The sequence below is a fragment of the Rhinopithecus roxellana genome, chromosome 13 (assembly GCF_007565055.1).
Source record: "Rhinopithecus roxellana isolate Shanxi Qingling chromosome 13, ASM756505v1, whole genome shotgun sequence".
Classification (NCBI taxonomy): domain Eukaryota; kingdom Metazoa; phylum Chordata; class Mammalia; order Primates; family Cercopithecidae; genus Rhinopithecus; species Rhinopithecus roxellana.
The window spans coordinates 87,801,250-87,823,863 of record NC_044561.1 but is presented as its reverse complement, the minus strand read 5'-3'; the positions used below and the strand labels follow the sequence as shown (position 1 = coordinate 87,823,863).

Genomic DNA, 22,614 nt, shown 5'->3' with positions numbered 1-22,614 from the left:
AAGCCACACACTCATAAAGACAGAAGTAGATTGATGGTTACCAGGGGCTTTGGGTGACAGATTGGGGAGTGACCATTAATGGGTACAGAGTTTTGTTATGGGATGATAAAAATATTCTGGAATTAGTGATGATGGCAAGACTTTACAAACATGGTACAAACCACTGAATTGTAAACTTTCAAGCAATAAGTAATAAAGTTAAAAAAATTAAAATATGTGAGAGGAGAATAAAACATAAAAAACTAGTCAAACACATCTAACACTAAACACATCTAACAATTTAGCTTGAAGATAAATTGAAAGGTGATGGGATTCGGTGATTAGGAAGCCAGTGGTGAGCTCAATGAGAGTAGTTTCAGTAGCATAGTTACTCCTATCTCTTCTTCTTCCTGCTCCATAAATATATAAATTGATGAAATTATTCCTTCACATACCATCACTATTGGCAGAATGTTTGATGATTCTGTGGGTCTTTTGGTTTACATCAGCTAAGGTGACATTCTGAATGTGTTTTGGAGACTCTGAGCATGTACGCTCCTGCTCCCTGGGACAAAGCATAAGACTGTCATTCTTGCTGCCCTTCTAAAACCAAACCTGTACAACAAGACCTGATTAGCTCACGCTGTCTCAATTACAGGCATCACCTCGGATGGCCCCAAGTGAAACAGGGAATACCCTCTTTGAATTCTGACAACAGGTTTCTGTGATATGGTTCATTGGTGGAGTGCTGCTGGCCTTGTGACTGGTAGAACTGACCCTGGGCTAACTATATGTTTTCTCTGAGACACATGTACTTTTTTTTTTCTTTAAGCTGAGGATAATAAACTTTAATCTGACCACTTCTTACAAGAAAACAATACGAAAGTACATTGTAATCTATTAAGCATATATAAATATGTTTTTAATTGACATTGTTATAAGATTACAGACACAATTAAATTATTTTTAAACTCTGTACTGGTGTAGGACCAGCCCTCTTAATGCCTGTGTGTAGGATCACAGGCTTCATATTCATGTACATCTTACTGAGGCCTGTACTTATTGACTGAATTGAATATTGTTTAAATGAGAAAACTCCAGTGTCGTAGCGTGATTAACCTCTCTATTGCCTTCATCTTCCGTTGTTCATTTGTTTTTTTCTGCTCTTCATCTAGGCTTTCCGAACGAGCCTGCTGCAGTCATTGCCCTCAGCACCATTAAGGAATGGCTTGCCAAGAATCACCATGAGGTAGGAGGAACGGCATAATCAGTGAACATCCAGGATAATGTAATTTGATGCTCAGTTCCCCCCAAAGAAGCACATAAATGTTATAAATATCAACTAAACCTAGTCATTGAGCCAAACCTAGCTGACCATTCAGTCACTTGGGTTACATGAGTAATTAAATATTTTTCTGTAATTGATAGAATGCAGTAACTCTATTGATCTATTTGGTGAATTGACCAGATTCATTTAGTCATCTAATTTTTTTTCCATCTGTGGATAGTATGGGTTAAATGTGTGAAAAAGAGAACAGGATGGATTTAAGAATAAGGAGTTTTCCTGTGCTATTTTCCTTAGAGCTAAGTTATCTTTGTTGACTTGAGGTTCCCGGTGTACAGTAATTGTTTGGTGTCTGTGTTCTTTGGATTTATAACTAATCACTTCCCTAAAGTCACGTCTGAGTGTGAGATTGAAGTGGGCTTGTGTAATTGATCACAAAATCGTTATGAGCAGGATTTCTTATGAAACTAAATGCCTTCATCAGAGTATTCATCATGTCTCCTATTCTGCTTACTTAATAAGATCTTTGCAATATGTTTAGTGCTGAACGGGGGAATTACTCAAGTAAACAAAGCAACAAAATAACTAGAGACCATGGAGCTTTGAATTTCAGAGATTTGTTGATTTACATATTGTAACAGCTAGGAGGTTTCAGACAATGCACAATCTTATGCATTTTTCTTCTGATTTTGTTTTTCTCCTCAGTTATTCACATAAGGGCTATAAAACTTGTGTTTCATTTTATGGTGGACCATGAATTTAGCTTTTTTCCTTGGGTAGGAGATGAATTATTTGGAAATAATTAGATATGGAAACAGGTGACGGGGCTTTCAAATGAGAGAGCACTTAGTACTTTTGTGTGTTTGAAGAAACAGCAGTGTCATTTTCTAATTATTGTAATTTCAGCATTTCTTGACCACATGGCCAAACCTATCCATTTTGGTGCTTGCCCTTTATTTTCCTCTTACTTTGAAATGTATAAATATGGCAACTTCAATTTAAAGGATATCTTCAATTACCTCAAAGAAGCAGAAGAAAAACAAATAGCTAAAATATCCAGCTTACAAAACATGTCTTTGACATGTGTTATTTTCTTTTCGCAAGAACCTTATGAAATCTCTAGGGTAGGTATATGTTATCTTCATCCACATTCTCCCTCAAAAGGTTAAATGACATGCTCAAGATTGGAAAGTCACAGAACCAAGAGACTGACCCAGTTCTCATAACTCACTGGACATTCCTTATTGGAATGCCATGGAGGCCAGAAAGAGAAACTCAGTTCCTTTAAAAGCCAGTTATCTTCAATATATCGCTTGGTGATAGTAAATGTTCCACACCTGGATTAACTGCTTTGCAAAAGTGTTGCATGAGTGAAAGTTGATAACCGAGCAAGTGTATCAGTGCATATCCATCATTTCTACTAGAATAGTAATCCAAAGATATGCCCCACTGGAGGAAGTTTTCATGTGTCATCTTGGCATGTGATGGACAAACGCATAAACTCATATCATTGAGGATGTGGTGATGAAGAATAAATATGTTGGTCACATGTACAGCTCATCGACAAATTCTACTCATTGATGAAATTGTAATTATAGCTAAATTATACAGAAAGTTATTTTCCATAGAAATTTTCTAATCTAGTGTTTTCTGGTTAATTCACTTTTCTACCCTGTCTTTAAGTCTATTCTTTTGCTTTCATATCGTTTTATTTTTCTGCTAATTTCTTGGGTACATTGTAGAAAATATAGATAATTTGGACTGAGAAACTCAGTTATTGCTATTGCAACTTTAAACATACCCTGTGCTGATTCCCTTTTTAAAAAGACCTCGAGTTTCAATATGGTAATTTAAGCAAGTCAATTTGAACACATCAGGTTCTTCTAAATAAATGAATTCTAATTGGTAGGTCATAGATAAAAGCTAAATAAATTGATTAGCAGTATTTTGATTTATTTTTTGCTCTGTTAAAACAAACAAACAGACTAGGTTAAGGACTTATAAAAGAGTATTGCTTCTAATTGTTTTGTCTTCATTGCTGTATTATTTTGATGTTCTGATTGTTTAAGGTACATATTCATTAATTCACTCATTTGATAAATATTTATTGAATCCCCCTAAGCACCAGATACTTTTTTATATTCCAGGAACAGAGCACTGAAAAACAAAATCCTTGCTTTGTCATATTGGTAGTCTAGGAAAAAAAATTATGTTTGCTTAACATAAATTAAGCAAATAAAAAATAAAGAAACAGGGAAGTTCAAAGAGTGCTTTACAAAATAAAACAGGGCAATTGAAGAATGTGTTTTTAGGTAGAGATTGTGCTGAGGACATAATCTTGGAATACAAATTTGTACAATGGGAAGGAGGAAGCCAAGCCATACAGAAGTCTTGAGGTAAAACATTCCACACAGAGAGAACCACAGGAGAAAAGCCTGGAAGACAGAATGAGCTTACTGCTTGCTAGCAATGGTGAGACCCAATGTGGTTGAAGAAGAGAGATGAAAGAATGGCAGGAGACAAGTTTGGAGAAATAGACAGAGTCAGATTATAGGGTCTTGTGGTTCATAGAGAGACTTTGAATTTTATTCTAGTGGGTAGTTGTTGAAGCGTTTTGGGCAGGAGACTAACACATATAATTCACCTTTAAAAAACAAGCCTGGCTGCTCTTCCAAAAAGAATATTTGATATTTATAAGATACCAGAGTAAGAAATGGCAGATCAATTAAGAGGATGCTGCAGTAAATCCAGGCAGGAGTTGAGGGTGCTCTGGAATACAGTGATGGTAGAAAATGAGGTAACAAGTATCAAGTTGGGGGTACACTTTGATGATGCCACCAATAGGACTAGAGGAGTGTTTTCTGTTAGGATGGGGCAGCTTATGCTGCAGTTACAAACTACCCCCAAATCTTGGTATCACAAACAGCAAAGGTGTGTTTCTTGCTCACACTGTTTGTACATCTTATAAACCCAGGCTGACAGATAACTCTACCATGGGAAGTATCATCTATCACATGACAAGAAAAGATAGATAATCAATTCCCTTGTAGAAATGTTTCTACAAAGGAATGATGCATATAACTTTCGCTCACATTTCATTGTCCAGAAAAAGGCGCCCAGGGACTAAGTTCCAGGAGACAAGAAAATGTAGCCTTTTTGTATGTTCAGAATAGAGCAAACTGAATATTGACAAAAATTAGTAATGTCTATTATAAAGGTAAATCAGATGTGCTATAAGGCAAAAAGAGAAGAATCAAGGATGACAACTAAATTTTTGGCCTGAGCTGCTGAGTAAATTTTGGTGTATTTACTGAGATGAAGAATATTGGTATAAGAGCATGTTTATATGAAAAATGTACAGAAGACAAGAATTGTGTTGCCATGCTACAGATAGTTAAGGTCTGAAATGATTTTAGATATCTAATGAAGATTTCAAGTAGACAATTGGCTATTGGAGCCTAAAGCTCAGGAAAGAAATAGGAAAGAAAGACCTGGTGAAATTGATCAGATTACCATAACTTTAACTTGGGTTTGGCCTCAGTTCGAGATTGCTTGCAAGAAAAAGAAATATAGTCAAAAGGAGAATGTGTTGTATCAGTGAACTACATTTAAAAAAAAGTCTTGAAATCCAAGGGCCAGAACTAGAGATGGGTCTCATGAATGATAGAATCCCAAACTATAAATCCAATGAGAACCTAGGTAGCTCATTTTTATTCTCTCCCACTCCATCTCTATGTCTCTCTCTCCCATGTCTCTGTTTCATTATTATTTTCATTTTGCATGTTATCTTTTATTCTCATTCACCTGCTTACACGTGGCCCCATTGTGACTGTGTCTGTCCATTCATGGGTCAATCAGCCCTGCCTGGGGCAAGGCCTGGGTTAGATGGATAAGGTTGCATTTTCTGAAGCTCTTAGCTGGTCAGGTTCCCCAAAAATTTTCCTTTAAAAAACGAAAAGGAGGAATCTATGTAATGTGAGTCTCCCATCAGTGGTCATACTTTTCTTATTCAGCTGAGTTTACTATTCAACATTCACAAATTTCATGGTTTGTGGCTGTCATTCCCCATAAATAATCGATGCTGTCATATAATTGATGAGCTTTTACATTTCACCATTAACTTACTCTCTGATTTCTAAACCATCAGGAAAGTGCACTTTTTCTTTTCCAACACAGTAGTTGATTTGCTTATGTTTAATTTCATAAATCACCGCCAGCTGGTGTCGCTGGATGCTTCCACACCCAGAGAGGTCTGACTAGAGTCCTAGTGGTCAGGAGGAAGAAAATCATATTCTGTTGCCCACCATCCACTTGTTTAATTTACCCAAAGTCTGAACTGCGAGGGCACAACATACATTTAAGAGGACTCAGAAACCCTGGGGGAGGAACCCTGCTGCACACACAGTGCAGTGGCTCAAACAATGGCAATTCTAGCAGAAGAGCTAAAGCAGCACTTCAACAACAACAAAAAAAAAAAAAAAAAAAAAAGAAGAAGAAGAAGGAGAATTCTCAAAGGCACAAAAATGACTTAGAACTGAAAAACATAATGACTTTTGAGTTGAAAATTTTAAGAAAAAACAAAATAGAATATTCACTACTGAGAACTAAATTATTGCTATGAGAAGATCAGATTGATGAATTATCTCACAACACAGAAGAGAAATACAGAGAAATGAAAATCATGACTGAAGAGGTAAGGTGGCAGAGAAACCCAGGGATCAAACATAAGGCAGGCAGGGTCTGAAGATTACCCACTGGCATTTTCAGCTAAATTAAGTATTAAGAACTTCTGAGTTCAGAAAACCAAAAGAAAAGAATATCAGAGTTGGCAGTAAAAATTGACAGCAGGTAGCATGATACCCTTTCTCTAAGTGCACCATTTTTCTCAAGTAGTAACTTTATTACAGAAATAGGTGAGCAAAATAAGAGACTGTTATGGAAATGAACAGTGGAAATGTGGCCTAGATTTCTAAGTTGGGATGGCTTCTCTGTGTTATCAAATGCAATTTCACGCATTCCTTATTTTTTATATAAAGTATATGAAAAATATAATTCTTTGTGGAATTATATCCCACTCTGCAGCTCTGAGACCCCCTGCTCATATCTGAAAGTTAGCCTAAGAAATGTTTTTACAGTACCCGTTCTATTGTTCTACCCCAGAGACTCATATGGCATTTGGCTATTGGTCTCTGGGACAATGTACATATTTGCCATTTTTTCCACAGAAAAGTAGAACAGGATGCATTTCACTCTTCAGAGCCACAAATGTCCTGATATTGTGAGATATTTGCAAGTCATGGCAGTCATATTCAATATTTCAGATACCTCAATGGAGCAAGCATCCTACAGCACATAGCACCATTTTTCCGGTTTCCCAGAAAGTCCTGCTAGTCAGGGGATACGGCTTCTAAGATGAAGATTCTGAGCTGGAAGATCAGTGTATTTCCTGGGAACTTTTAAATGTGGAACCCCAAAGTACTGATCAAGGATTAGTTGTGTCATGAAGGAAACCTGAACCCCTCTCCTCCTACCGTCAATTACAAAGAAGCAGATAGATGGACAGAAGTTCAGCATTCTAGGAGGCTTTAGGTAAAGCTGTGGCCACTTGCAGCTCTCCAAAGGGGAGCCCATGGTTCCCCCGAAGCCCGGCCCCAGCATCATCTCTGTGGGCTGTTGAGGATGGACTCCTTCCCGCTGCACTACTCCAAGGGAATTCCCTAATATTCTCCCTCCTATCTATACCGCTCTCCTCCCCAGACAGATCCCATTGTTCTGGGCTGGGGACAATTCAATGGAGAAGTGTTTGGTTCATCTTTGAAGACCCTTGGCTAGGTCACCTGGCTAGACCTGGAAATCACTGGCAAGGAAAAAACCCCAGCTCTGTATTTTCAAAACCCAAATGGGTTTTCTTTTATGTAGGAGGAAGGTGGTACTTTTCTCTCCTCGCATGCAGGATTTGGGTCTTTGCCCGATATAATTTTTTTAAACTACGCCTTTAGCACAAACAGATTGTTGTTCAAAATGTTAAATATCATCTACTTGTCATTTAAATAGCTTACTCTGTGCCTTCTGAGGGAAACACAACACCTGTGGTATTGCTGTTTGTCACTTAAAGTAGCAAGCTTACAGATGTGGCAGGGGATCCTGAGATGCTGTGTATATGTGGCAGCATCGCTCTGAGACAGATGTTCAACTCTGCAATTTGATGCCAGGCAAGGCCCCCAGACCTTACCCAGTGTAGTCTAGACCTCTCGGTACACTGCTGATAGCCAGAGACAAAAGAAGCTTTGAGTTCATCCTTGATGTCCTTTGGAAGTAGAGACGTTGGTCTCTACTGCGTGGAAGCAGTTAGCCTTGTCACCCTCCCTTGCCTTCCAAAATTCAGGCACATAATTCACAAACTGCTGAAGAAGCTGAACATATTTCTCTACCCCAGAAAACAGAATTAGGAATCCACTGTAGAAATGCACGTCCAGCCTCCTGAGTGGTTCAGATGCTGCTCTCATGCTGATTTGACAAGGTCGAGGACACAGCCACTTGGTTCCTCATTACAGATCACAAAGAAACTGTTGCACTTTAACTTCTGGTGCCAAGACTGTTTTTTCCCCCTTCTTGGCAGAGGTCTTTGAGCATATGCGGTGTTAAAAATTGTTTGCCACTTTTATTTCAGCATCACATTATGGATCACCAAAAAAACCCCAGTGTGGGGCCTGCCTTATGTCTCTGACATGAAACGCCTTAGGATCTTTGTGATTCTTAAAAAGGGGGTTTAAACGAAACATGAAATGATGCTTACATTTATGATGGGAAAATTATATATTTCAAAACAAGCTCCGAATTCCTGTGGACTATTATTTACACTTATGCAAAAAGCATAATGTGCCATCCTCCAAATCTATGTAATGCAGGGGTGTGGTTAACATTCAGAGACCTGGAAAGAGCAAATGAAATGCTCCGTGCTCTCTCTCAAGAACGCCTTTATATGTCCACAAACGTCATCTGAGTATTATGGCCTTAGTTTTTGGTGGAATTTAGTGTTAATATTTGTGCACTTGAAAAAACAAATTGCAACATTGAAATGATCACATCCTGTGCAGTAATGTGGTTATGGTAATAACAATCATCATCCTAATATGCTGCTATAAAAACGTATCCTTTGACTAGCCCAAACATGACGTTCAGGTGGAGCCATGACACTCATAGGCTGTGACAGCACTGAGGACAATTATTCCCAGACTTTGCAGATACGCTGTGTTGCTTTTGCTCTTCAAGAACCCTGATGACTCACTAACATTTTATATTTTCTCTCTACCTCTTTATTTTTCTCTCCCTCTCTCCCTACCCTTCTCTTTCTCTCTCTCTCTCCTTTCTTCCCTCCTTTCTTCTGTCTCCCTCCCTCTTTTTTCCTTCCTCCCTCCCTCCCTTCCTGCTCCTCTCAATTCCCTCTTCCGTTTTTCCTTCCTTTCTCTTCCTTTCTTCCTTCCTTCTTTTCTTTTCTCTTCTCTTTTCTTTCTTTCTTTCTTTTCCTTCCTTCCTTCCTTCCTTCCTGTCCTTCCTTCATTCCTCCTTCGTTGCCGGTCGCTTCCTTCGGCGTCCTTCCACCCTACTCCTCCCTCCCCTCCCTCTAGCTTTTCTTTTCTTTCTTTCTTTCTTTCTTTTTCTTTCTTGTGCTTTCTTTCTTCTTTCTTTCTTTCTTTCTTCATTTTCTTTTTTTCTTCCTCTTTCTTTCTCTTTCTTGGGTTCTTCTTTTCTCTCTCTCTCTTTTTCTCTTCTTTTTTTTCTTTTGTTTCTTCTTCTGTCTTTCTTTCTTCATTTTCCTTTCCTTTTCTCTTTTTTTCTTTTTTTTTTCTTTTCTTTTCTTTCTTTTTCTTTTCCTTCCTTTTCTCTTTTCTTTTCTTTCTTTTATCTTCTTTTCTTTTTTCTTTTTCTTTCTTTATTTTCTCCCTCCACCCAGATAATCCCTTATCACTCTGAGGCTGTCATTGTTGGGATTTGTGACAAGCAGTTATTGTTCCATTGTTAGAATAAAAGCTAAGCCTCAAGGAAGCTTCTCCCCTTCTGATGGGTGCATTCCAGTGCTTAGTGTCACCATACACTGCCCTACACAAGAGTTTGCCAGGTGGACAGATCCACCAACACTTCCAGCTTCAACCTGCTTTAGCATCTCTCACAATTGGCACAATGAGGTTTTGGAGCCAGAAGCTAAAGCCCCAAGACAACATCAAGGGTTGCTTTCATGCTCCATAGCCCTATTGTGGTCAGTAGGAAGCACAGTACATGGAAAAATATGCATTTTGCTGTTTCAGTTAGTGAGCCTATTACCAGTTAGCCAGCAATGGGGAGGGCTCTAATTACACACTTTTAAGCATTGAGCTGAGCTTGCCCAAATGCCCTGTCCCCCATTCTTACTCTGGTGGGGGGCTCATCAAAGTCCAACAAATGTTTTGTTTTGTTTCCTCCCAGTAAGGGATATCAGGCAATCAAGGCCTTGGGGTACTCTACGGACACCCACCTACAGTCACATGTAGATTAGGGTGGCTTGCTATCTTCTGCACTTGCATATAATCAACATACATCCTTCTCAGCCAGCCCTTCTGAACATACTACTATGTCCATTATGCCCCGTTGTGTCTAGATAAACAGAATGGAGTGCATGGGATTGCAGAAAGAACCTAGAAAAAAACTCTGTTGGGGGTGAGTGGTTTGGGGGGTTGGGATTTTGTTTAAATAGGCATGGAGGGTAATTCATATATACTGTCACTAGGTCTAGACCTTCTAGAAAGAGTTCTAGCACATGAAGCAGTTAAAGAGGGAAGAAAGAGGGAAGGGAAATCAATATTTATCTGACTCCTGTTGTGTCCCACGGCAGAGGCATGGCTCAAAGACACATTCTGTCTTCACAAAACTCTCTTCAAGGTAGTTATTTTAAAATCTTTAATTTCCCAGATATGACAGTTAAAGGGAATTTTAAAAGTCAACTAATAAGGCACTTTCGTGTTCTACTATAACCTTGCTTCTGTGACCCGTCTAGGGTTGGGCACCTTACCCAGATTTAGCCATATATGAGAATAGAACCCAAATAGGTTGGTTAGGGTTTTCCCATGGGATTTCTTTGCCACCTGGAGTCAGGAATAAAAAATGGTGGTAAAGCTGAGGGATGTGGAGCACAGCTACCATGTTCCCTACCATTTTGGAAGGTTCTTCTTTAAGAAGATAATTTGAAGATGTCCCAGATTTGGGGGCAGTTGGCAAGAGTCATAGAGACCATTCTGTGGGTTCAAGTGAGGAACCAAAACCGAAGCAAAAAGGAGTATATTTAGCAAAATGCAACGGCCACCCGTTTTAAGTTTTTACAACTCAAAACTAATTTTTAACTAGAGAAAAGGGAAGGTTGAGAATCATTTGAAGGGTTACTTTTTTTCAAAAGTATATGCTTTAAATAGTTTATTCTACCCCTTTCAGAGAACCTCTGCTATGTTGAACCACTATTTATGATGAGAATATTTTACATCCTTCAAATGTGTTGGCTGGAAAAATATTTGAGAGTCACTGTCCTAAATAGTAAAATTAGTTAGAGTGCTTTTTATAGAATCAGTCTTTCAATATTCCCTTCATACTGGAGAAACATCAAAAGACAGTAATTAACTAATTAATTAATTTTCTGATGGCTGTATTTTCCTTCTTCTTTCCTGCAACCTGGAGGTAGGAAACGCACATTAACAGAAGCCAGTGCTGAGGAGAGACTAAGAAATATCATGAGACAGGTGAAATAGAAACTCTTTAAAATCAAACTTCAGGGTTCAGGTATTTAAAAAAGGAGAGAGAATGCAGTTTGCTCAGATGGCTTGGCCAGGATGTTCCTAGGGTTGGGATTGGTATATTTGAAAAAGAACGGATCCCTTTGCAAAGTTTGGCTTAGAAGTTCCAAGCCTGCAGGAATGTACTCAGGAGCCCACTATGTAACAGAAGCTCAGCTCCTCTTCCATGCAGCAAGAATGGGAATTGTGGCTCCTGGAAGTAGGGTGGTAGGAGGTAGGGTGCAGTTATAACCACCACTGTGTGCCCTCACTCCAAAGAGGAAGTTTGGTGTTCTAACCAGATTCTTCCACATTCTTACATAGCTTTAAACAATTAACTCCAGCTCTCTGGACTCCATTTCTTCATCTGTAAAATAGGGAGGGTGGGCTTGTCTCTTCTAGCTTCAAGATTCTGTGCCATTGATGTCTGTCCTCTGGAGCAGGCCCACTGATACATCCTGCCCATGCCTTTGCCCATGTCTTCATAGCGCAATCAAATCTGTGGGAAGCCTTACACTCCATGATTCTCCAGGCTCCTCCGGTGGCATACCAAAGATCAAGCAACATTTGCATGTGCTGTCTGTATGCCTTTAAGATGATTACCAACTCCCATATGGGTGTATCTTTAGAGTTGATGTTAACAACCTTGACCCATTTAGTGTAGGAGGAGAGGCCGCCATGTTGATTTTCTGTAAATGATCTCGATTACATGGTGGTTTCAAAATAGCCAACTTTTAAAGCTCCTTATGAAATTAAATGTGCTGATTATCCAAATGATGTGACATTTTTATAAATAGAAAATAAACCTCTGAGCATGTGGTTGTATCTACATCAGACACAGGGATAAAAACAACACTGGGAGGTCCTATTGAAGGACATTCTAACAACTGTTTTCTGGAGCTAGAAGCATGCACCTCCATCCCTTCTAGGTAGGAAGGAAAAAGAAACCTTTTCCTTGTCCTTTACCTTGATGGACTATGCTGCCCTGATTGAAGGGAAAATTAACAGTTTTGATGCTGTCATCTAGCTCAACTCAGGGAAAAACAAAAAAGGCACTTTCCCATTCTAGTGGAATGAAATGATTTGCTTGTTAATGGGTGATGTTTTCAGCCAGGGTGCTGTTTCAGACAGAAGCTGTGACCAGACCTGAAACCATCTCATTGTTTCTCTAATCACATCTAGGCAAAGAGGTGGTCCCTCTGGAAAGACTAGACTCCTTTGATAATGCCATTGCTACTCACTAGGGTAAGAAAACTAAATAGGTCTGGCAAAGTACTTGCTTCTCCAATTTCATGGCTCAACACAAAACATACTAGAAGAAACATACCAAGAGTGTGGGCCTCTGGCCGAACACCATTGGAGGCTGTAACAGTGAGCCCCGTGACAGAAGGGCTAGCTAACGTGCTCTCCTGCAATCAGATTATGTTGTCTACATTTCTATTTATGAACTCCTTCGAAGTCCATGGCAGAAAGCCCCAACCTTTTAGTGAGGAGACTATTCATTTGCAAGACGCAGGGAATAGAAGAATATTGGGGGACCTACTATTAACTTGTGTTGAATAGAAGTTATTAAAACCTGGTCAGATTCACATCTGTGATTCCAGGTTGAGGGCCTCAGGCAAGGAAGTGAAGCCCTAGCTGGATCCTGAAATGCTGGCCTTAGACTCGATTCCACAGCAAGGGTTGCAGCCACCGAGCATGTGAGCTGCTGGGCACCAGGGCAAGTGATGGCCAGTGGCAGGAAGGAGCTATGCACACATATAGCCTCTGTCATGTGCACTCTTTAAAAGAAGATATAAGGAGAAAAAAAAATTAAATGATGTCATTTAAGTTTCATAGTAAACCATTGACCGAAATAAGATGCATGAATTCATTTTTCTTCTAATTGGTCCAGTTAGAAGACATATGAATTCTCACATGTTCCTTAGCTTCTTTCTGCATTGATGTGATGCTAGTACGTAAAGACTTTTAGTTGTTGTTGTTTCTCTGACATTGCTTCTCAATATAAGCCCAAAACTTCACCTTTTGCTCATGGGATCTTTAAAAAAAGGCCCAGCAATCTCCCCTAAAGCTGGAGACAAAACTGGATTTCCTGGACTTATTGAGATGTGATGTGGCAGTTTACAACATAGGGCCTTTCTGAAGAATTTTGAAGAATAATTTTACTCATGTGAAATTTTCACTTTAGGTGCTGAGATTAGAGTTTGAACATTGCATAAGAATAACTCAGCTGTATATATTTTGCAACATAAATGTTGCCTGTTTCTAACCAGCAGATTTCCCCTAGTTTGGGCTGCTTCTTTTGCCCTGTTACCTACTGAAGTACTCCCCTAATGACCAAGGGGTTGCTCAGCTTGTCAGTGAGACAGGAAGATTCTTGGAGATGTGACAATCATTCTGGACCTATTCTTCACCTGTAAGATAAGGTGAAAATCACCTGGGAAAAATACTTAAATCAGATACTGGGGCATACCCTAAATGTACTGTATCAGAGTATCTGAGAGGATAGTGGCCTATATTTTGAAAATTTCTCCAGCTACTGGTTGAGAAAGATTAGACCAGTTGCTCTCAACAATCTTTTATGGCTAGGACATACTGTAGTAAAAACTTACATTTGTTCTTTTCAGTGCTTCAGTGAGGAAAAGGCTATGTTAAGTGAGAACTGTGAGAGTAAATCTCTCCTCTCAACCAGTTTACTACTGGCCTTCTAACAAGGGATTAGGAGCCTAGGGTTGGGGCTGTATTATCTAGCTAGTCCTGGAGGGGCAACAACTTACTTTCTACTCACAAGCACTTGACATGAGTTGACCAATAAGTGAGTTTGATGAAGTTTACACATAATGTAACTCAACTCACATTAAATATCCACGAGAGTTGCTAGACAGCTTTTGTGGCACACTGTACATAGTAGAGGCCTTTTGCCATCTTTTAGAAAGCATTTTAGTATATTCCCAATATCCTGTTGATAGTAATCATTGTCTCTGGATATTGCCTTTGATGCCTCCATGCAAGAGATGCATTTAATAAGTTAGCAAACATCATTAACATATACAACTGAATTATTCTCTGAGTACTTATCTTAGGCAGATTTGAAAATAAAGCCAACAGGGCTATCTCATGGATCTTATAAAATTATATTGGTTCCTGAAACAGCTTTTGAGAATGAAGTACTCAGTCATGTGAAGCAAATTAATTCTCCCTGGACATGAAGGTGGCATTAAGCATGGCCGCAGGAGATGATTTTCTGGTTGGTACCCCGTTGTCCTTTATTGGAGCCTGTTTACACCACCCTCATGTGAATTAGACCCTGGATGTGGAGATATGTGCCACCCACAGTGCTTCTAGGAGCCCCCGCCACTGGTGCAATTAAATTTCTTTAAGGAATTAGGAAATGAACCTCTATATTAAAATTCATTGCTGAGAACACTACCTACCTTAATATTTTCTGCTGTTCAAAATTTTACTCTGAAAACAATTAGAGCCTGATGGGGTGTGCATTTGACAGTGCAAATGGAGCTACAAATGACCTGGGTGTGCTTCAGCTAAGCACAGGGCAGCTTAGGAATGTATTAAGTTGAGTAATTATCTCATATGTTTTTCCCTTGGGTTCAGTGACATCTACAAAGTTCATTTTTCTAAGTTCTTCTCTCTACAAATTTAAACTCAAGGGAAATAGGATCCATATGTCCCTGATTCATTTGCACTAACTCATCAAGTGTTCTTTTCTTTATAAGTTATTAGATGTCTACAGAGGATTTCAACTGTTTTTTATAAGTTCTTTTAAGTGTTTTTGTCTAGAGGCAGGAAATGGCCATTTGCCAGCAGCAAATGAACCCCCAAATAGTCACGTTCTGTTCAGGAGGCAAAGGAAAAAGAAAATAAATCCCCTGTTTTCTAAGTACAGCGAGTAATGGTTTTCTTTAGAGGTGGTGATAAATGTATTCTCTGAAATGTATTATTAGACTTGTTAAATGTGTAATTAAAGGAATTCCATGAAATTGTTGCAGCAGGAATGGGATTTAAATTGCCCCCGAGCCTCCTTCCACACATGCATTATTACTTTACCTGTGAAATTCTTAAAAGCTGTTGGCTAAGTGAAACATGAAATATCTTCAATATATGTACCAGAGGCTGTGTGTGTGTGTGTTTGCATGTGTGCACATGCACATGTGTGTGAGACAGTGACAAGGGAAAGATTGATATACTCAAAGCCTACGTCATACTGTTTTTCATATATTTCCATACTGGATTCAAGAGACTTCATTTTGAGGATTTAAAATAATGTGACATCTTGCTTCGTTACAAATAAAAGTAAACTTTTTGACCTACCAGTAACAGCCCAGGGTAACTGGATTTCAAAAGCAAATCAACTTGAGCTTGGTCTTTCACTAAGTAAAAATACAGTCATATGCCACATAATGACATTTTTTGTCACAACAGAACACATATAAAATGGTGGTCTCATAAGATTATAATGAAGTAGAAACATTCTTATCACCTAGTGATATTCTGATGATTCTGAACTGATGTGGGCCTAGGCTAATGAGTGTTTGTGTCTTACTTTTTGGAAAAAAAAAAAAAGTTTTAAAAGTCAATGAACAAATTTAAAATGTTAAAAATAGAAAAAACTTACAGAATAAGGATATAAAGAAAGAAAATATTTTTGTGCAGCTATAAAATGTGTTTCTATTTTAAACTGTGTTATTACAAGAGTCAAAAGTTTAAAAAATAAAAAAACACAGTAAGTTAAAGTTAATTTATAGTAAAGAAACAAAATTTTCAAATAAATGTAGGGTTGCCTACGTGCACTGTGTGCATAAAGTCCACAACCGTGTACAGTAATGTCCCAGGCCTCCCATGTACTCACCACTCACCCACTGGCTTTCCCAGAGCAACTCCCAGTCCTGCAAGCTCCATTCATGGTGGATGTCCTGTGTAGGTGTACCATTTTTTAATCTTTTCTACTGTACTTTTACTGTATCTTTTCCATGTTCAGATATGTTTAGACACACAAATACTTATCATCATGTTACAACTACTTACAATATTCAGAAAAGTAACATGCTTGTAACTTAGGAACAATAGTCTATGTCATATAACATAGGTGTGTAGTATTCTGAAGCACCAGGTTTGTGTAAGTACACTCTATGATATTCAAAAAATAATGAAATTGCCTAATGCCACATTTCTTGGAAAGTATTCCATCATTAAGTGATACATGACTGTACGTAAATGAAAAATAGTCACAGGTGTTGAAGTGTTGAATGCTTTCTTTGTCTAAGTATGTTATTTGAATTAATTTAATTATCACAAAGATCCTATGTTATAGTCATAATTAGTCCCCTTTTTTGATGAGATGAGAGAACTTAGACTTTAAAGCTCATATAGCAAATAAATGGCAGTTGAGTTTTTAATTGAGAATTCCAAGTTCCTAACTACAATCATCAAAAGCATTGTATTTGCCCTTAATGATAAAAGTAAACAACCATATCAGAGATCTCCTTTCAATGCTTACAAATCTCACTACAGTCGAATTCAGATTTCTTCTAGCAATATCCCATGGCACCCTCCATGCTGCAGCTCATACGACTTAGAAAGAGTTGCTTGGTAACTTATTTGTGAAACCAAGATGGCAGGCCCATGGTTTGGTCAACTTTTATTGTCTTGCCTTTAGCACAATGCCAGAACCATACTCATCGCAAGTTGAATGAAGTAATTCACAAATAGGACCTTTTATTATCCAGCCCGCTGCTCTTATAAGCTCCTAAGGCTTCATGGGGTTAGAACTAGAGCTGAATAGTCATTTGTGGTATCAGCATTTCTAAGCCATGGATATTTGCATTAGTTCATTAGTCAAACATGATCAAATGATTAACAAGCCCCAGAAATTTCAAAATCTCCCTGAGAGTTGGTAGACCCTAATAGTGACTAATTTCTCAGCGATCAGTGGTGCCTTTGTTGCAAATACATGGTTCTTGAGCTTACAGATTAAAATCGCTACTTACTCCTGTTATCTCTGCTCAAATATTGCATCTTTGCTGAATTTTTCCTCAGCCTTAGGAAAACTTCCCTTCTAAATATCACTGTCTTTTACTGTGGTTGTAGATTTTTTACCTGTTAGCTTTCCCACTGACTCAGGGACTGTGATTGTGTAAATTCACCCATGCATTGTTTTTGTTTTGTTTTTTTAATCCAAGGAGACTGGCACATAAAAAGCTTTGACAAAAATGCGTTGAATGAACGAACATTTTACATTGTTTCTTAAATGATGAAGCTGAGCATGTATAAAGCCAGTGCATCTGTCTCATACAGATTAAGATTCAAGCCTTGAACTCTGTTCCTATCCTCAAATGAGGAAAGGGGCTGAAAACCAGCCCTAGTGTGCAGAGATCCAGCCACACTCTGGACGTGGCCCAGGCTTGGAGAAAATTCTACCCTGCTCTTTCCTTTATCTTGGACAGATGGCAGTGTGCTGGAGTTAGGCAGCTTTAGACTGCTGTCTAAAATGAGAAACTTATCCTAAGGACAAATTGGAGAAAGTCAGGACTTCAGGAAACTCACCCCCAAGCCTAAGCTTGTGATCTGTTGATCTATAGCTGATGGGGACACTGCTTACCCCGTTTGCCTGCTTTGCTTTCTGTTTTGCTGCAAAGGCTTATGTGATTTGAAACACCAGACAACCTCGGTCTTTAGGTAACTGCATTATCCTTTTTTTTCAGTTAATCTACTTTTAATCTTTCTCTCTTTTTTTTAATCCACTCAACATTATCAACATTGTCAAAGATGTCAATGTTTTCATTTCCAGTTCTGATGATACTATTTTTTAATTCTCATGTATTTCCACATGTAACTTGTTTCTGAAAGGAAAATATGCCCTTCAAAAAAATGTTGGCAGCTTAGATTTCATGTGTAATTCTTTTAAAAGCCTCTCAGTCTTTACTTATTTATTTATTTATTTATTTATTTATTTAGCAAATACTCACTGAGTAGCTGGCACGTCCCAGGCATTGTACACTGTTTATACAAAAGCAGTTGATATGCAATTCCTGTCCTAAGAAAGCTTACAGTCTGATGGAGAAAACACAAACAGGTAGTGATCACAGGATAATGTGGAAAGTGCTAGGATAAAGGGTGCCCAGGGCAGTGCAGGTGCTGGGCAGAGGACAGAGTCAAGGAAGACTCTGGGTGCATTCTGGTTTGAACAGAAGGTAGAGGGCAGCCTGAATGTTTTTCCTGGGTCTTTCCTTTGGGAGTGAAATCCAAATGCCTGTCCTACCACAAGACCAAGAACACCTGATCCTCGGTCCACAGACTCAAGAGGTCTCAGAGAGTTTGTAAATTTGGGACAAAGTTTACAGTTATTTTCACTAACCTCTATTTAAAATTTAGTACCTCCTCCCATCATGACTGTAGCTGCAAATCACAGTGGTATCAGCAGTTTTTGTGACTTTGTCATCAGCAGAAATCACAGATATTTCCTGTCACATAACAGTTGTTGCAGAGATCTCAAAACACTAATTATGCTCATCTTGACTTCAGATTATGGTAGACCCACCATAAGATCTTGTTTTAATGTGTTCATAAGTAGTATGCATCCTAACCACACAACACATCGTTTCTTTGTCAATGTTGTCTCAAAAAAAAGTTTCTTTTGTAATCTTTTGTATTTTTATTTATTTAAAAACCATATTCTAGGAAGGATCCATAGGTTCTGGTCAACTACTGAAGAGGTCCATGTTACCAAAAAGTCCCTGTGGCCACCACATACCGTTTCTCTCTTGCTCCTACCCTCCAGCCTCCTTGGCCTCTGACTCCACCCGTCACCCTCATGCTCTAGGCCACCACCACATTTGCAGGTGCCCCTACTTAGAAGGCTCTTCCTAAAGCTCTCTATTCAACTGGCTTCTTTGATTCAGGTCTTATCTCATAGCACCTCTTCGCAAAGACCTTTTCCTGAACCTCCACACAAAGTAGACCTGCCTTCCTTTCACTGTCCCTCACTTCCCCATTTGATTTTTGTGTACCATTCATCGCTACTGGAATAGTGTATATGTGTTGGTTTATCGACTATCGTCTTACTAGAGTGGTACCTATATGAGAGCAAGGACTTCAAATGACTTGTTCTCTTGCATATTTCCAGAACATTGAACAATGCCTGGAAGGTAGTAGGGGCTTAATAAATGTTCACTGAACAAAAAGTAATAAATGAGTGAATGGGAGGAGGATTAGAGAAAGGGGTATGCCAGACAGCAATCGGCGACAAAGATGCAGAGGTGACAAGAAGCCTGAACCCAGGAGCATTTACTGAAAAGTCTGACAGCAATGGGCCCCTTGTACGCAGGGTCCCTTGGCCCTCCTGCTCTTTCCTGGCCCCTCAGCAGAAATAAAACAGGCTCATATGACTCTTTTTGATAAGAGTAGAGAATATAGTTTGAAGAACTCATAGTCTTAACAGATAAACCTGGAAAATGCTAATGGAGCAGGTTGCCGAGCCATTTCTTATTGCCCAACCCTGCTGCCTCTTTCACCTAGTAAAGATGAGCAGACATGATTTGCATAATGTGCAGGCACAGACCATCAAAAGTCTGGAAATGAATAGAGCTGGCAACAGACATTCTTTTCAAAGGCATCCTCAATAAAACTAGACTCCTGAGAGAACTTGCAGCATACAATTTTGGGTGCCCAGAGAGCCTGCCTTATGAGGGAGAAAAAAGGTAATGGGTTCATTGTTGCCAGAATGTAGTGTCTTGACACACAGTTTGAGATGTCTGAATCTGACATTTAATAGCTGAGATGATAGCGGTCAAATACTTCTGGAGGTCAGATTCATGCAGAGTTCCTGAAAAGGTGAGAAATCACTGAGATCTGTAATGACAAAGCTGATGAGAAGATTGATGAAATGGTGGTGGCAACAGGACAAGTCTTCAAAATAGCTTGTGAATGATTTATTTTGTAGCAGCAGAGCCAATTGACAATAGCAGATTGCTAATTAAATACCAACCACTGGGAAAATACCATAAATTTCTTTTGGCTCAGTGTTGGCAATTGTATACTTTTAAGCAGAGACCAGATTATTTTCCAGTGAGTGCTTCTTTTTGGACCTAAATTTTATGGGCCTCCATCTCTTTTTGCTTTCCCTTCAACCACCAGCATATTTGATTTAAAAGCAAAGAGAAGAAGAGGGAAGAAGAGAAAGAACAGGTGGGAAGATGGGAAGAAAGAGGGAGGAAGAAAGACATTCCCAAGTATCCTAATAACATCCTATCAGAAAGGCTTTCAGCCACGTGCGGTGGCTCACACCTGTAATCCCAACACTGGGAGGCTGAGGCAGAAGGATTGCTTGAGGCCAACAGTTCAAGAATAGCCTGGGTAACATTGTGAGACCCTGTCTCTGCAAACAATAGAAAAAAAAAGTCTCACTTTCATTCTTTTCCAGTCTGTGGCTAATTAAGAAACTATAAAAACTACGATTTATTGAGAAACTATCCTAAGATCAGTGTTTGGCTAAGTGTTTGTGTTCAGTAAGAGTTAACATTTACTATTGTCTATGTGCTGGACATTGTGCTAAGTGTGAATTCTCACCAGGACACTATGAAGTAGGAACTGTTAGCTCTGTTTTTCTTTTCTTTTCCTTTTTTTTTTTTTGAGACGATGTCTTGCTGTGTCACCGAGGCTGGACTGCAGTGGTGTGATCTCCGCTCACTGCAAGCTCCGCTTCCCAGGTTCACGCCATTCTCCTGCCTCAGCCTCCCAAGTAGCTGGGACTCAGGTGCCCGCCACTACACCCAGCTAATTTTTTCTTTCTTTCTTTCTTTCTTGGATTTTTTAGTAGAGACAGTGTTTGGCCGTGTTAGCCAGGATGGTCTCGATCTCCTGACCTAGTGATCTGCCCTTCGTGACCTCCCAAAGTACTGGGATTACAGGCGTGAGCCACCGCACCAGGCTGTTATCTCTGTTTTTCTTATAAATGAGGAAACTGAGGCAGATAATCTTGTTTGAAATACACTGCCATTTTTTAATGAGTGTGAGAATTTCCATAAAACAATTTTTAAATAAAATTTTTACATGAAACCAGTTGATAAGAATTACAGTTTGCTAAGAAATACAACTGAGGCAATTTAAGGAGAATCTGTAAGATAAATAAGACTTGTATTTAAATTAACTGCTGGCTACAGTTAGGAAATAAAAGAGATGGAATCTTACTCCTAAAATGAGTAAAGCGCGAAGTGACCTCAGTTTGGACAGCAGTTAAGATGGACTGCAAGAATAAGTTAAGAATCTGGTACCTAGAGAAGCCTTATCTCGCTGTGTCCACTCTCTGGTTTGTGCTAGGTTGGAGAAAGCCAGTTCTTGGAGTCAGGGATTAATGAATGTGGGAATGCAGAGCAAGAAGATCGCTCTCCCCAACAGTCCCATAATCTGAACCTCTATAGCTGATTGTCAAGGGCTGACCTGCAAAGGCTTGTGTGGCAAAGATGAGAAGCCTAGAACTCCATGCAATACAGAGGAATCTCTTCTGTTGGAGTTAGGGGAAGTGGAGAGAATAAAATAAACATTGTAATCAATTCCAACAAATAAAATGAGGACTGGGAAAAGCTTATAACAGAAAAATGAAAGCTTATCATAGAAAATGATTAGTGATGAAAATAGGTAAATGCTTCTTTAAATGACTTTTTGGATAGAAGTAATCTATGTTTGTTTTTTTTTTCAGTGAATGTAGATTACCTTTTGGTGGTATCATGAAGCCTTTATGTTTTAAACCCACACTGGGAAAGGACTGAATAAAGTTCCACATGGATGTCAGAAGAATAACCTGTCTTGTAATTTTTTGAAGTGTCTAGATTAGGGAAAATACCCACAGGGAGTGGGTATGGCCTGGAGAACTTCCCCAACGTGGGGGAACCGCACTTTCTAGAGCGAGTCAAAGCACCAGTGAACCAAAACGAATGCAGTGATACCTGTGAGAGCAGGCCATCCATCCCTTTCACCCTGGGGTTGATGACTATAGCAATGCCAGCATGACATTGAAAACCAGGGCACATTAACACAGTTGTCACCCCCCTATGTTTAAAGCTTAAGAGGAGCCTAGAGCTTCAAGATACCCTCTAGTAACAAAGACCCCCAACTGCCATGACAATTAGTCTTGTGTAAAGCTGAGGGTGGAGTGAACAGAGGAACTGCAAGGTTCTATTGGCTGTAGGGTATGCCAGGTCTCTCTGTGGCACTACTGAGAGTCAGACAGGCCCTGATATGCTGCATACTGAAGAGACTACACACGAGTGTGAAACAGCAGATAGGGGTTAGATATTCTCTAATCAAGTTCCTTCACTTCAGTTTCTCTGACAGAATCCCGGGCCTGTGCCTTAACAACATCCACACATTCATCTTCCCACTACTTCTTGATAAGGAGTTTGAAAACTTGCCGTGGGCTGCACATAGATCTCACGAGAGTTCATGGTGGAGCTGCAGCCCTCAACTTCAGTCAGCCTTTCATTCTGTTTGTCATCAGATACATCTAATGGCAAGTGGGTGTTTAAACCACAGGGAAGGGAC

The 22,614-nt window shown here is 39.2% G+C and overlaps 1 protein-coding gene across 6 annotated transcripts in view; it reads left to right on the top strand.

Moving 5' to 3' along the window:
- The window catches only part of MACROD2 (mono-ADP ribosylhydrolase 2), a 2,180,049-nt gene that overhangs the window by 1,609,903 nt on the left and 547,532 nt on the right, over window positions 1-22,614 (top strand). For all 6 annotated transcript variants that reach the window (XM_030915179.1, XM_030915177.1, XM_030915180.1 and 3 more), the window contains one exon: window positions 1,155-1,228. In XM_030915179.1, the coding sequence (XP_030771039.1) occupies window positions 1,155-1,228 (74 nt within the window). The remainder of the gene's footprint in view (window positions 1-1,154; window positions 1,229-22,614) is intronic.